The sequence below is a fragment of the Rhinatrema bivittatum genome, chromosome 11 (assembly GCF_901001135.1).
Source record: "Rhinatrema bivittatum chromosome 11, aRhiBiv1.1, whole genome shotgun sequence".
In the NCBI taxonomy this organism is placed as follows: Eukaryota; Metazoa; Chordata; class Amphibia; order Gymnophiona; family Rhinatrematidae; genus Rhinatrema; species Rhinatrema bivittatum.
In genome coordinates, this window is record NC_042625.1 from 90,020,986 (window position 1) to 90,035,694 (window position 14,709).

The window sequence follows — 14,709 nt, forward strand, 5'->3', positions numbered from 1 at the left end:
AAATATAATTATTTCTTATGTGGGCTCTTACCAGATTCCCTCTGTACTGTCTTTGATGGACACTACAGGTAGATAATAAAATAAACTATAATATTGTGCTCTATATAGATTTGTTAGAGAGATAAATTTGATAGATAAACTACTTAGATGTGTGCACTGTACTAGAGAGATGTCATAACGGGATAAGATGTACCATACAGCTGGGATATTCAGAAGGTGTGTGCATTTGTCACATCCGTTTCGGTGCTTACACGCGTACCTCACTGACTTTATATTACAAGCAGGAAAACGGAGAGTATGCGTGTATCTCATTATTAAAAATCATACTATCCGTTTTTTCATGTGTACTATGAAGCCCTCGAGGTTCGTACAACTAGGTCTGGTATTCAGGGTATCAAAAGAATATAAATTAAAACAAATGTATTTATTTATTTTCTCAAAATTATTTATTAATCGCTTTCCTGATCAAATCTCCCAAAGCAATTTGCAGCAAACAATAAAATAATCATATATAATAACAAAATGTAGGCAAATACATCTCATGAATTCATTGGGGCAGATTTTCAAAGGGGTGCACGCATAAGATATGTGCATATCCCCCGAAAACCTGCCCCAAGTTCCCCCTGCGCGTGCCGAGCCTATGTTGAATAGTCTCGGCGGCGCGCGCAAGCCCTGGGACGCACGTAAGTCCCGGGGCTTTCCTGGGGGGCGTATCGGGGGCGTGTCATGGTGGCGCGTCATCCGGTGTGAGGCCGTGGGCGCGGTTCCAGCCCGGGGGCATTTCGTGGGCATGGCCGAGGCCTCCGAAACTGCTCCCGGGCTGAGGAATCGTGCAGCCGGCGTGTGCGAGTTACGCCTGCTTCGGGTTACGCCTCAGGCAGGCGTAACTTTTAAAACAAAGGTAGGGGGGTTTAGATAGGGCTGGGGGGGGTTAGGTAGGAGAAGGGAGGGAAGGTGCGGGGGGGAGTGGAAGGAAATTTCCCTCCGAGGCCGCTCCGATTTCGGTGCGGCCTCGGAGGGAACAGAGGCAGGCTGCGCGGCTCGGCGCACGCAAGCTGCCGATTTTGCGCAGCCTTTGTGTATATCCTGAAAATCAGATCACTTTGATCCCTTGACGTGCTGACCAAGTAAATCTGAAATCCAACCGGATAATGCCTCCAGAGATGCCCTTTACGGACCTGCTAAATTCGTGGGCTCTGTGAATTTGGGAGGACAAATTTAGCCAGCCAGTGGGAGCAAATTTTCAGAGTCAGAGATTTCCCTGGTGGTCTTTCCATATCTCCAACAATACATGTTGGTGTATTTGCTTGCATGCATTTTAAAAACAGACCTCTACATACGAGTGCCTGCTGCCCCAGTAGCCTCTCCTGCTACGCAGAGGGATTGTGCTGAGCAGGCAAGCGTGGAATGGGCTGCCGCTTGCTGGTGGGGAGAGAGGGAGAAGTGGGGATAGCAGGTGAGCTGGATTTGAAAGATGGTGAAAACCCCTAAATAGAAACCTCAGACATTGAGGCTACTGCCAGGAAGACACTTACTCCCTCTGTCTGCTTTAACCTGCCAAATCTTCTGATTTCCTAGGATGCTTCGGCGTGGATGCGTGTGACACAAGCCAAGCTAATAATACAAGTAAGTCTGGCCCAACCTCATGACTGCATTAACACGTCAGACATGTATGCAGAGTCGTGGCGCTCGCCAAGTCGCTTCTGGGCTCTTTCTGGCTTCCATAATGAATGATGCCAGCCCAGCACCAAGGAGTGGCCTCTCTGATCCCCTCCCATGCCAGATATGAGAGGGATAAACATAGAAGCATAGAGGTGACGGCAGAAAAGGACCTAATGGCCCATCCAGTCTGCCCAGCAAGCTCCCATAGTTATCAGTTTCCCATACTTATCAGTTACTCAGACTGCCAAGGTCAGGGCTCTTGTTTTTTTCTGTCTGAATTAAATTTCCTTTCACCCCCTGCAGTTGAAGCAGAGAGCAATGTTGGACTTGCATCAGAAGTGTAGCATCAGGCTTTTTGGTTAAGGGTAGTAACCGCCATATCAAGCAAGTTACCCCCATGCACTCTTTTCATTTCCATCCTCTAGCCTTTAGGGATCCACAGTGTTTATCCCATGCCCCTTTGAAATCTTTCACTGTTTTTTTTTCTTCACCACCTCCTGCTGAAGGGCATTCCAGGCATCCACCATCCTCTCTGTGAAGAAATATTTCCTGAGTTGTCCTCCCCGGAGTTTCATTTCATGACCCCTAGTTCTATTGGTTTCTTTCCAGCGGAAAACGTTTGTTGCTGATCATGCATGAAAGCTGAAGGACTCCCGAGCTCCGACACTTTCTGTTTTTGTATGCCAGGGCTTCCCTCGGTAATTTCATGGAACAGAAGGGTGTATTTTTTCCTGCGGCTTCAATTTTCAAATGTGTGCATGTAAATATACACGCAGAAAGTTAAACCTTCTGCAGGCATGTGTACGCACGTACCGGGGACACCTGCAGGCCTTCACAGGAAACTTATGCACATCAGTCTGCTTTGAAAATTCAGGCTAAGATTTGCAGGTTACAGAGTCCCCGCAGACTGAAGCTGTACACCGGGTTTATAAAATTCCTCTTTTTAAGGGCAGTTTTCAATAGTATGCATAAAGCAGCAGAAACAGGCATAAATAAGTAGCCTAATGTTACACCTCTGTGCTATAAACGCTGCAAAGGGAGCCACAAGTTTATAAAATACCACTCATCACCTCCCCCAAAATATACGTCTATGTTTCAATGAAGGGATCCGCCTAGTTTCTACAGCTATTTTATAAAAGCCCACGTACATATTTCATGCACTAAATCATTCTAACATGGGCATGTAATAGTCCTCAGTGTATGCATGGAGAGAGGTATTTTATCAAGTTGGCTGGTGCATGTGCATACCTCGCTTATAAAAATGCCTGGGCATGCACGTCCAAGTTTGTTTGGGTGGACTGGAGGGGGTCTGACCCAGACCTTCCACCCACACCCTCCACCAGTTCCCTCCTGCCTTCCACCACTTGCTGCAGACTCCCCATCCACAAATCACAGACAAAACAGAAATCAGATTTCATCTCTGCAACTTGATTACTTAGCCGGTGTAAATGCAGGCAGACAGCGCGGCCTTATTAACATTTATAAATGTGGGTGCACTTCCAGACCATGATTCTTCCTGTGCCGGAAGCCTACACTTAGGGAGTTCACGTTTCCCAGCGCTATTACTGATATAAGCAGCGCAGGATCCCGGGAGCGGCAAGTGTGCTTGGCGCCCGAAAGGACTTATACTGTATGATGGAGGATAGGGAGGGGTCCAAGAGGACTGCAGGGGTGGGGGCCCCGAACTGGTACTGAGCATGGCGGGATGGAGAGCAACCTTCTGTTACAGCTAAAGAAAGCAGGAGGGGGGGAGGGGGACCAACTGCGGCCGGGGTGATGATGGTAAATTTAGGAAGGGTTGGGGGGTAGGAGTGCATGCGTGCATTTTTGAGAGAAGGGGAGGGGATCAGGCTGCAAGCCCCTATCTCTGCCGATGTAACCGGATATGTTTTGAAGATATCTGATTAAGTAGGAAGTTATCCGGCCACACAAGGTCGGATATCTAAAAAAGCCTAACCAGTTATTTGGAATATAGCCAGTTAGGGATTTTAGTTATCCGGCTACATGTAATGGGATAACTTTAGGCGAGAATATTCAGCGGGACGTTTATCCCTCTGAACATACAGAAGAAGTTATCCGGCTAACTTTAGCTGGATAACTTCTCCACTAACCGGCTTATTGGGCTCCGATTAACCTTGTTAACCACCCCCCGCCCCCCTTTTCTCCACGCACAGACACTAAAATACAAAGGAAACAGAAACAAAATGCTAAGTCTGCCGAATACAAAAATTAAGTTTCCTTACAAAAGGAGAGATCGTTAAGCAGGGGGCGAGTCATTGATGCTCACTTCATGTCCTTCGTTCCAGCTCTCAGCGACCTTAACCCCAACGTTACTTGTGTGGGAACAACCATGGAGATCTCGGTGAATAAGTGTGCGCTGGAAGCGCTCCACTACGACCCTCTGACCTCCTATCTGTCTAACGCCAGCTGTGCCGGGGCAGCCGCGCAAGCACCGAATGACACCGTGTACACGTTCAAGACGCAGAACACATCCTGCATGAGCAACATCATGGTAGGAGGCGAAACTTTCCACGGGGACCTACGTCTCGGTAACGGCGATGGCGTAGGCGTACTATTCAAAGCAAGAGCTTTTAACCCCTGCACCGTGCACGTTGCAGAGATAGCAACCATGCATATTACTTCCAGAGCTGACAGAGAAAATCAAAGACTTCCCACTAAAGAATAAGCAGGGGAAAAAAATCTATATAAGCCTGGGAATTAGCTCCAAAATATGTGCTAACCTGCCACTAGGCCAGAAATTTAATCTGACAGTAACAATATGGACCAGCACCAAAACCTGAGACTTGTCCTAGTTGTTGTACTTTCTGAAACCTGTAGTTTTAGCTTACTCTTATTAATTTGTAATGTTTTTCTTACTCTTTTAGTCTAATCATCCTGTGTATTACTTTAGCGACACATGTAAAATTGTCATGCGAGAAAGTTATCTGAACCTGAAGAGGCAGTAGAGTCAATCGTGTATCTACCGGGTGATGGAACAGTCCCTGTGTACAGTCAAAATCTCAAACCTTTTATTTTTCAGAAAAATGACACCCAAGCAATCTTTTCAAATTTCCTCTATCTTCTTCCAAATATGACGGGAATTATAACCCAGGTGCCATATAACATCAGCTTCTCGTGCATCTTCAATATGTCCATGGAACTCAGCCTGGCCACTGCCCTAAAGCCTATCATGAGGTTTGTATGTCAAGAAGCTGAGGATATGGCGAAGGGCAGCTTATGAGCACAAGGGGGAATTTTTATGAGATAGATGATGAGAAAATGAGTTTCTGACCAGTGCCAAGGAGGATGGCTCGGTGGGTCTGCTCTAGCAAATACCCTGTTTCTCTGTTATATTCAGTGCAGACTCTTGAAACTGAGGTGCGCTGGGATGGGGGACAGCATTAGCCAGCGATGGTGCATACCGGATGAGGAAGATTATGGAGGCTGTTGGATGAATATCTTGAGCATGTTCATGACAGTGAGGTGGCGATGGGTATTTTCAGACAATTAGCTCCTCCCCTCTGCCAGAAAAATAAGCAGTGAGATGCCAGTAATGGGAGGGTGGTCCATGAGGATGATAAGATGCCATGAAGACAGGGCAGGGAAAACTCCAATCCATCCCTTTTTAACTCCCCCAGTAAAGGCTGACACGGATCCGGGAAGAAAAAGCCACGCTGTGCAGTCTAGGGATGCTCGCAGACATGTTTTCATTTTCCTTTCTTTTGGGGTCAGGGTTGATTTCGTTTTGGGGGATGTCGTGTTTGTTTTACTCCTATGAATGTCTGGGTTTATTGTCATGGGGAAAGAAGAAGGGGTGGGGGGAGGGAATTATCTCCTTTTTGAAAAAAAGGAGTTGACTGTATGGTAAAGGAGTTGAATGTATGGTAGGCTTTTATCTTGCCTATGTATTGTTGTGACATTCAATAAAAATCCAAAATTTAAAAAAAGAAAAAGAAAAACTAAAGAAAAGAAAAAATGACCCCATCCCAGCGGCAACCTAATTTCCCAAAACCCACTCCCAGGCCCTCCCCCTGATCCCTGCCCACATCCTCAGCCCCTCTTAACCTACAGGAACAATCCTTGCCAATGTCACCTAGCAATTATTTCAGTATTGACCCAAGACCACCGAGAGAGCATCTTCCACTAGACTAGTCTCGCTTGCTTCCCAGTAAAGATTCGCTTCTCTTTCTAATCACTGCTCCTGCAGGTGGGACGAATGTCTACTGATATCTTTCTTTTGCATTTTCAGCACTGTGCCTCTGTTAGGAGGCAACGGAGAAGCCACAGCCAATATAGGGGTTTTCTCCAATCCAGTTTTCACGGATCCAGTCCAGCTGGACCAGACAGTTCCGGTGGGCTCGGAACTCTATATCGGAATGTATGTAACAGCTGTTGACGGTGACACGTTTGCTAGCACAGCACAGAATTGCTTCGCCGTCCCTGAAAAGAACCCCAATGACCCCAACAGAGTGGACCTGATCAAAAACAGGTAAGCGAGCGCGAAGGAGACTCGGTCTCCGGTCGCCATCCTCCATGTGACTTCTATCCCCAGTGAGGAGTCATGAACCACTGCGCTAGTTTCACCATCGACTTTTTAGGAAGCTGCCGAGCGATGTCCCCGTCCCCTCCAAATTAACTTTGCCCTGTGTTGTGCTCAAATATACATTTGAAAATTGCAACTTCAGAGCAGGGTCCATAACACCTCAGAAATCACATCTCCCCTGCCCACTTCCAACCCTAGATCATGCTTTGTGACTCATTCAGTCCATTGCTGCTTGATACAATAAGTCGAGAACATTGTTTAAAAAGAAAACTGTATACAAATATGAAAATTGTAGCGACTTTAATTAGTAGCAAAGTCATACAGTTTATAGAATGAGAGGAAAGTTATCATGAACTCAGTTTAAAATAATTGAACAAGATCAACCCCTGTCAGCACCTGCTAATTGAAATGTGTTCTGTCAGGCTCCTCAGTACCTGTGCGGGAGTTCAGTTTCTATCAATTTTTATTCTGTGAACTCAGCTAGAAAGGGGAGATGGAAGGTTAAATGGATTAAGGTGGATTAAGATTAAGGTGGAGAGATGATGTGGCCTATTGCATCATGAAAGCTGATCCCCAGTGACAGCCAGACCCGACCTTGTAAGGTAAACACATGGTATTGAGAGACATGACCTCGTATACAATTGCACATACACACCTACAATGCAATGAGAAAGAAACCTCACAGTCAGGAGTTATGCAATACTCAAGAGTAGTAAGGTAAACACATGGTATTGAGAGACATGACCTGGTATACACATGCACATACACACCTACAATGCAAAGAGAAAGAAACCTCACAGTCAGGAGTTATGCGATACTCAAGTGTAGTAAGGTAAACACATGGTATTGAGAGACATGACCTCGTATACACATGCACATACACACCTACAATGCAAAGAGAAAGAAACCTCACAGCCAAGAGTTATGCGATACTCAAGAGTAGTAAGGTAAACACATGGTATTGAGAGACATGACCTCCTATACACATGCACATACACACCTACAATGCAAAGAGAAAGAAACCTCACAGTCAGGAGTTATGCGATACTCAAGTGTAGTAAGGTAAACACATGGTATTGAGAGACATGACCTCGTATACACATGCACATACACACCTACAATGCAAAGAGAAAGAAACCTCACAGCCAAGAGTTATGCGATACTCAAGAGTAGTAAGGTAAACACATGGTATTGAGAGACATGACCTCGTATACAATTGCACATACACACCTACAATGCAATGAGAAAGAAACCTCACAGTCAGGAGTTATGCGATACTCAGGAGTAGTAAGGTAAACACATGGTATTGAGAGACATGACCTCGTATACACATGCACATACACACCTACAATGCAAAGAGAAAGAAACCTCACAGTCAGGAATTATGCGATACTCAAGAGTAGTAAGGTAAACACATGGTATTGAGAGACATGACCTCATATACACATGCACATACACACCTATAATGCAAAGAGAAAGAAACCTCACAGTCAGGAATTATGCGATACTCAAGAGTAGTAAGGTAAACACATGGTATTGAGAGACATGACCTGGTATACACATGCACATACACACCTACAATGCAAAGAGAAAGAAACCTCACAGTCAGGAGTTATGCGATACTCAAGAGTAGTAAGGTAAACACATGGTATTGAGAGACATGATCTCGTATACACATGCACATACACACCAACAATGCAAAGAGAAAGAAACCTCACAGTCAGGAGTTATGCGATACTCAAGAGTAGTAAGGTAAACACATGGTATTGAGAGACATGACCTCCTATACACATGCACATACACACCTACAATGCAAAGAGAAAGAAACCTCACAGTCAGGAGTTATGCGATACTCAAGTGTAGTAAGGCAAACACATGGTATTGAGAGACATGACCTCGTATACACATGCACATACACACCTACAATGCAAAGAGAAAGAAACATCACAGTCAGGAATTATGCGATACTCAAGAGTAGTAAGGTAAACACATGGTATTGAGAGACATGATCTCGTATACACATGCACATACACACCAACAATGCAAAGAGAAAGAAACCTCACAGTCAGGAGTTATGCGATACTCAAGAGTAGTAAGGTAAACACATGGTATTGAGAGACATGATCTCGTATACACATGCACATACACACCAACAATGCAAAGAGAAAGAAACCTCACAGTCAGGAGTTATGCGATACTCAAGAGTAGTAAGGTAAACACATGGTATTGAGAGACATGACCTCCTATACACATGCACATACACACCTACAATGCAAAGAGAAAGAAACCTCACAGTCAGGAGTTATGCGATACTCAAGAGTAGTAAGGCAAACACATGGTATTGAGAGACATGACCTCCTATACACATGCACATACACACCTACAATGCAAAGAGAAAGAAACCTCACAGTCAGGAGTTATGCGATACTCAAGTGTAGTAAGGCAAACACATGGTATTGAGAGACATGACCTCGTATACACATGCACATACACACCTACAAATGCAAAGAGAAAGAAACATCACAGTCAGGAATTATGCGATACTCAAGAGTAGTAAGGTAAACACATGGTATTGAGAGACATGATCTCGTATACACATGCACATACACACCAACAATGCAAAGAGAAAGAAACCTCACAGTCAGGAGTTATGCGATACTCAAGAGTAGTAAGGTAAACACATGGTATTGAGAGACATGACCTCCTATACACATGCACATACACACCTACAATGCAAAGAGAAAGAAACCTCACAGTCAGGAGTTATGCGATACTCAAGTGTAGTAAGGCAAACACATGGTATTGAGAGACATGACCTCGTATACACATGCACATACACACCTACAATGCAAAGAGAAAGAAACATCACAGTCAGGAATTATGCGATACTCAAGAGTAGTAAGGTAAACACATGGTATTGAGAGACATGATCTCGTATACACATGCACATACACACCAACAATGCAAAGAGAAAGAAACCTCACAGTCAGGAGTTATGCGATACTCAAGAGTAGTAAGGTAAACACATGGTATTGAGAGACATGATCTCGTATACACATGCACATACACACCAACAATGCAAAGAGAAAGAAACCTCACAGTCAGGAGTTATGCGATACTCAAGAGTAGTAAGGTAAACACATGGTATTGAGAGACATGACCTCCTATACACATGCACATACACACCTACAATGCAAAGAGAAAGAAACCTCACAGTCAGGAATTATGCGATACTCAAGAGTAGTAAGGCAAACACATGGTATTCAGAGACATGACCTCGTATACACATGCACATACACACCAACAATGCAAAGAGAAAGAAACCTCACAGTCAGGAGTTATGCGATACTCAAGAGTAGTAAGGCAAACACATGGTATTGAGAGACATGATCTCGTATACACATGCACATACACACCTACAATGCAAAGAGAAAGAAACCTCACAGTCAGGAGTTATGCGATACTCAAGAGTAGTAAGGCAAACACATGGTATTGAGAGACATGATCTCGTATACACATGCACATACACACCTACAATGCAAAGAGAAAGAAACCTCACAGTCAGGAGTTATGCGATACTCAAGAGTAGTAAGGTAAACACATGGTATTGAGAGACATGATCTCGTATACACATGCACATACACACCTACAATGCAAAGAGAAAGAAACCTCACAGTCAGGAGTTATGCGATACTCAAGAGTAGTAAGGCAAACACATGGTATTGAGAGACATGACCTCGTATACACATGTACATACACACCTACAATGCAAAGAGAAAGAAACCTCAGAGTCAGGAGTTATGCAATACTCAAGAGTAGACAAGGCCAGGCTTAAGCACTCGGCTAGCGTCCCCTCAGCAATGTTCGTGCATCTCTTACCATGCACAGGTTTCCTCCTTCCTTGCATGGTATTTAAACCTTGGCCAACGCTTCCGCTCTTGCAAAATAGTCCAGTGATTATAGTTTTGCCCCATTTATTTCGTGCATGGTCAGGAAGCAGCAGTGGGCTGCTTTAATGAAGGACCCGGTCTCCAGTCCCTGCCCCCACCTAGCTAATGGCTGCTCCCCTCTTCTCTTCCCAGCTGCCCAGCCTTTAACTTCGTTAAGATGATAGAAAACGGCGTTTCCCTGCAAATTAGATTCAGCATCAGGAGCTTTACCTTCGGCAACTCCGGTACCGTTTATATCTACTGTACGCTGCGGCTATGTGCCAAGAACAGCCCAGACTGTGACGCAGTAAGTACTGGACCAAGGGCCATCATAGAGTGCCTGGCAAAGAGTGAATGACAGGTGGGACCCCCTTCCATAATGGGATCCGCTTTTGTCTGAATCGATACCGACTGCCTGTATGGGATCTGATTCTCTCAGAAGCTTAGTGGGCTTCTTAGGGTGCGAGGGGGGGGTTACTGCTCCAACCACAGAGGCCGAGACTGAGAGGGGGGCAGGGGGTCCTGTGGAGGTGAATGCGCCTTCTCTGAAGTGATTAGCTGTGAGAGGGATATTATTATTAATTATTATTTCTTCTATTCCATAAAGTGTAAAGCCTCGGGACGTGCGGCCGGAGGCCTCGAGTCCGAACCGATGATCGCTGGCCCAATAACATTTTCAGGTATTGTACCCTGGTATCTCCTCTAAATCTAGTGGCAGGGTACTAAAGTCGTTTAAAAAGAAAAGAGAATTAAGGCTGAAGGATCAGTCCAAGAGGCAAAGGCAAAGCAGAGCAAAACGTGCCCTCAACCCTTTATCCACAATGATGTTTTATGGAGAAAACCTTTCCTCCTGCTCCAGTGAGAGGTTTAATCCTGCACCCACCCATCCTCCACCCATCCTCCATCTTCAGTCAGTAAGAGGACAATGTGCAAAGCTATTTCCTCGTGTAACTGTTGATTTACCCAAATAAATCGGCTGTTCCTGCTGCACTACAAAGGGAGGGTCCAGCTCATAGGAGATAACAGTGTGCGTACAGGACATCAGCCTGAACAGGAGGCAGGGGCAAAATAGGTGGGCGCTGTGCTGCTGCTGATTTAATGAGAAATGGGCCTGTGGCTTCCCGGGGAGATTTGCAGAAAGCGCATGAGCTAGCTGGCAGGTACTTTGTGCATTTTCATCAATATTGCTGCCTGGAATCCGTATTTTACAGCTTTTGTTGTTCTGTCTGGGTAAACGATGCATTTTGCATCTCCCGTGCATTAAGAAACCTTTGGATGCTGTCCAGTTACACGGGGACTAATACTGAGAGTCACCTGGAAGTCACATGCCAGGCTCAGTGAGCAATCAAAGTGCCAGTAGCAGGATGGCAGGGTTTCCACTGAAAGAGGAAATGAGAGGGCAGAGGATCAATGAGATTCTGGGAAAGGCTGGCTCCTCAGTCCTATTGCTTGGGAAGGACCTGGGTGCTTGGGCAGTGCGGATGATGTTAGTGCAACGGGAGCTACCAAGGAGATGGCACCATGTCCAGGATAGGGTCACCTCTTGGCTCCAAATACTGAAATTTATTTCTATTCTTTTTCTTTGTTTTTTGGAAAAGATCCTTCGGATTCCGGCTTCCACACAGGTAATCCATAAAGTTTGTCTTGCTTTCGCTACTAGAGCTCATGTTACTGAAAAGATATCAGTGATGAACCCTAGCGACCTTGTTGGTCATTGTCCAGGAGAGCCCTCAGCTTGTTACCCCCTCCCCCCCACCAAACCCCCCCCCCCCCCCCCCCCCCCCGCAAATCATTTTTGTGAAAGAAGTTCCATATCGGCACCAACTTTGTAAAGTCCCAATTCCAGGCTCCTGAGGGCAGGAAGTTCCCCGCCTTGCATGGTTGTGGCTGAGTGACATCCAGGGGAGATTGTCCCATGGCACAGATCTCCGGGATGGATTTAGGATTTTGCCCACCCCTGTTACAGGGTGGCAGAGGGCTACAAACCATCGTCAGTCCGCTGCCCCTGGGTGTTTGCTGCCTGCGGACAGAACCAGGGCTGCGAGCTGTATTCTGTCCTGGGGGAGCGCATGGGCTGCTGGGCAGTGGGGAAAGTGGTTTTCCTTCCAGTCTAGTGAGCACTAAGTCTTATCTTAGCAAAATTGCCAGAATCACCGGTCCCCTAAGTTTGTTTATTCGTTTATTTTCGATCTTAGTTATCGACCACTTCTCTCACAAAGGCTACAAAGCTTTGCACAAGAAGAGCATAAATACATAGCTAGGAAAGACAAACTAGCAACAAGAATGCAGGTGTTAAAAGCTTTCATAAAGAACTGAGCTTTACAATGTTTATAGAAATCAGTAAGGTGGCCCAGAAAACTTAAGGTGAACTATTCAGAGGGTGGGGTCTATGCAGGGAAAAAGCACCAGGGAGGGTAGTGGCCAACTCAGTGCTGGTTGGAAGCTGAAGGGAAACTTTTTGGGATGAAGGTAAAGTTCTAGTTGGGTGATGAAGATGAATCCAAGAAGCACAAAAGTGAGAAGGAGAGGCCAGGAGCACTTGCTTTTAGTGAAGTAAAAGAGCTGCTGAAGACCTGTGGCTGAGGGCAGGAGCTCGGGGTGTGAGGGAGGGAGCAGTGCTGGCACTGACAGGGTCAGATCAAAGCCAAAACATGGGTGGCCCCTGAAATGTGTTTGCAGTGGGGGCCGGGAAGAAGATTTAGCTAAGTTCTTGTTTTCTGCTAAGTTTAGCCGGCTAAGTCTGGTCGACCAAACAGCAGCCCTAAATTCTGCATTAGATTTAGGTCAAATTTTCAGTTCTAAATTTAGGTAACTAGATTTAGCATTCATTTGAAAATGGATCCCTCTGAGATTCACGAGGGAAGGCTACAAAACCCCCCATTATCTCACAATCCTTAGCTGGGGCATTTTTCTTTTTAAAAGCCACTAGTTGAAAGTATCCTCTGCAGGTTGGCTGCGCTGTAGCTTGTTTATGACTGGGTCCTTGCTTAGAGATGCTGTAACCTGCTTTCTCTGTTGGGTTTGTGTTTTTTTTCCTAGCCTTCTCCTGGACATTGCTGGCAGGTGCCCTGCTGAGCCTCAGGCTGCTCTGAGAAGAGACCGAGAGCGATGCACTTTGCATGAATGAAGGCATCCGGTTCCCACAGCGTGCACCAAACCAGCCTACTGCACCCCAAACTAAATCCTCTTCAGGGTGCGCTTTCCTCGGGGCCTAGGCTATTAGAATGATTAAGTATAGGCTAAGGGCTTTCTTCATAAAAGATCTGAGCTGCTACTTTCTGTTTCCCTGGGGATATTCACCGGCACAGAGCACTTTATTCTGAGGGAGGTAGGGCAGCGGGCAGATACGTAGGGCAGGAAGAGGCACAGCATCAATCCACAGCTGGGACTGAAGTGGGAAACGTGGAACCAGCTGCCCCCCACCCCCCGTTATTCGGATGCACCGGGTTATCATCATCCTAGCCCTGCCAAAAGAGCACTCAAATCCAAAAATAGCCTTCCAGGGCATCTTCATACTCATAATCCTTCCCCAAACCTCCCTCATTTTTATTCTTTCTTTGAAATCCTGCCTGTGTCTCCCGACAGGCAGCAAAAGTCATTTCCCAATCAAATTGGTTCCAAGTTAGGTTTTTCTTTCGCATTTTCAGAGATAAGACTTTTTTTTTCTGGTGAAGAGTTTAATTTTACAGTAAGATTCTACGTTTTGTGAAGGACTCCTCTATAGGAAGCCTTAAAAGGCGGACTGAAGGTTGGCGTTTGGGACAGGGAATTCTCAGTGCCAGTAGGAGGGTGTCCCACCACCCTAGGCGGTGATCGCTTTCTCTCCACATGACAAGCAGCCCAGCTCCTCAAAGAAAAACACCCTCCAGCTCCTTGCCTCTCCCGCGCCACTTTTCCTCTCATCCGTCCTTTCAAAACTGCTGCCCTTACTGGCTACTCTGATGCCCCGCCCACTTACTTCCTGGCTTACTCTGATGCCCCGCCCACTTACAGTGCCCTAGGCCATCACCTACTCTGCCTAATGCTTCCACCAGCCCCTGGGTAAGTCAGAACATCCCATACTTACCCTCCTTCCAAGCAGCTAAAAGTCTGTGGGCTCTCCTACAATGCCGCTTTGAGTAAAGGCATTCCTGGGAAGGGGGGTTGGGGGGGAGAGTAGGGGAGCATAGACGGCATTTTCATCTCCATGCATGGACTTTTGCAGCAAAACTCTACCTGTACGGGGACAGGTGTGCACGGGAACTTCTCCTTAAGGCTGTTTTCACAACAAAAGCCGTCGCGTGCTTTCCCGTTGGATTAAAGGCCACAGATGAAGAGCAGGCATGGACTTTGCACCATGAAGGCTTCTGAAAATTGCCCCCCCCCCCCCCCCCATAGGTCTAGCAAAGTTTAATTATTTAGGGAGTAATTTTCAAACCCCTTGGCTAATTTGCAGGCCTGTGGGCACTTTGTACCTGTAAGTTCATTTTCAAAGGGGAACGACCCTACCCCCTAACCTCTCCCTGCAAATCTCTGGGCCAGCGTGCAGACCACCGGTTCACAACGCCTGCAGGCTTTGCAAATGCAGTAAAGTAG

At 46.0% G+C, this 14,709-nt stretch overlaps 1 protein-coding gene across 1 annotated transcript; it reads left to right on the forward strand.

Moving 5' to 3' along the window:
- Window positions 1-4,839: 4,839 nt before the first annotated feature.
- LOC115073500 (uromodulin-like) lies at window positions 4,840-14,263 on the forward strand. Its single transcript, XM_029571952.1, has 6 exons — window positions 4,840-4,857; window positions 5,912-6,151; window positions 10,288-10,441; window positions 10,742-10,814; window positions 11,733-11,759; window positions 13,174-14,263. Exons 1-6 carry the CDS (start codon window positions 4,853-4,855, stop codon window positions 13,224-13,226), a joined length of 552 nt encoding a protein of 183 aa, XP_029427812.1. The 5' UTR covers window positions 4,840-4,852; the 3' UTR covers window positions 13,227-14,263.
- The last annotated feature ends 446 nt before the right edge of the window (window positions 14,264-14,709 follow it).

Bases quoted from the DNA above. Each gene is read 5' to 3' on its own strand.
- LOC115073500 (XM_029571952.1), top strand. The intron at 6,152-10,287 runs GTAAGCGAGCGC...TTCTCTTCCCAG, and splicing joins GTGGACCTGATCAAAAACAG to CTGCCCAGCCTTTAACTTCG. The intron at 11,760-13,173 runs GTAATCCATAAA...TTTTTTTCCTAG, and splicing joins GGATTCCGGCTTCCACACAG to CCTTCTCCTGGACATTGCTG.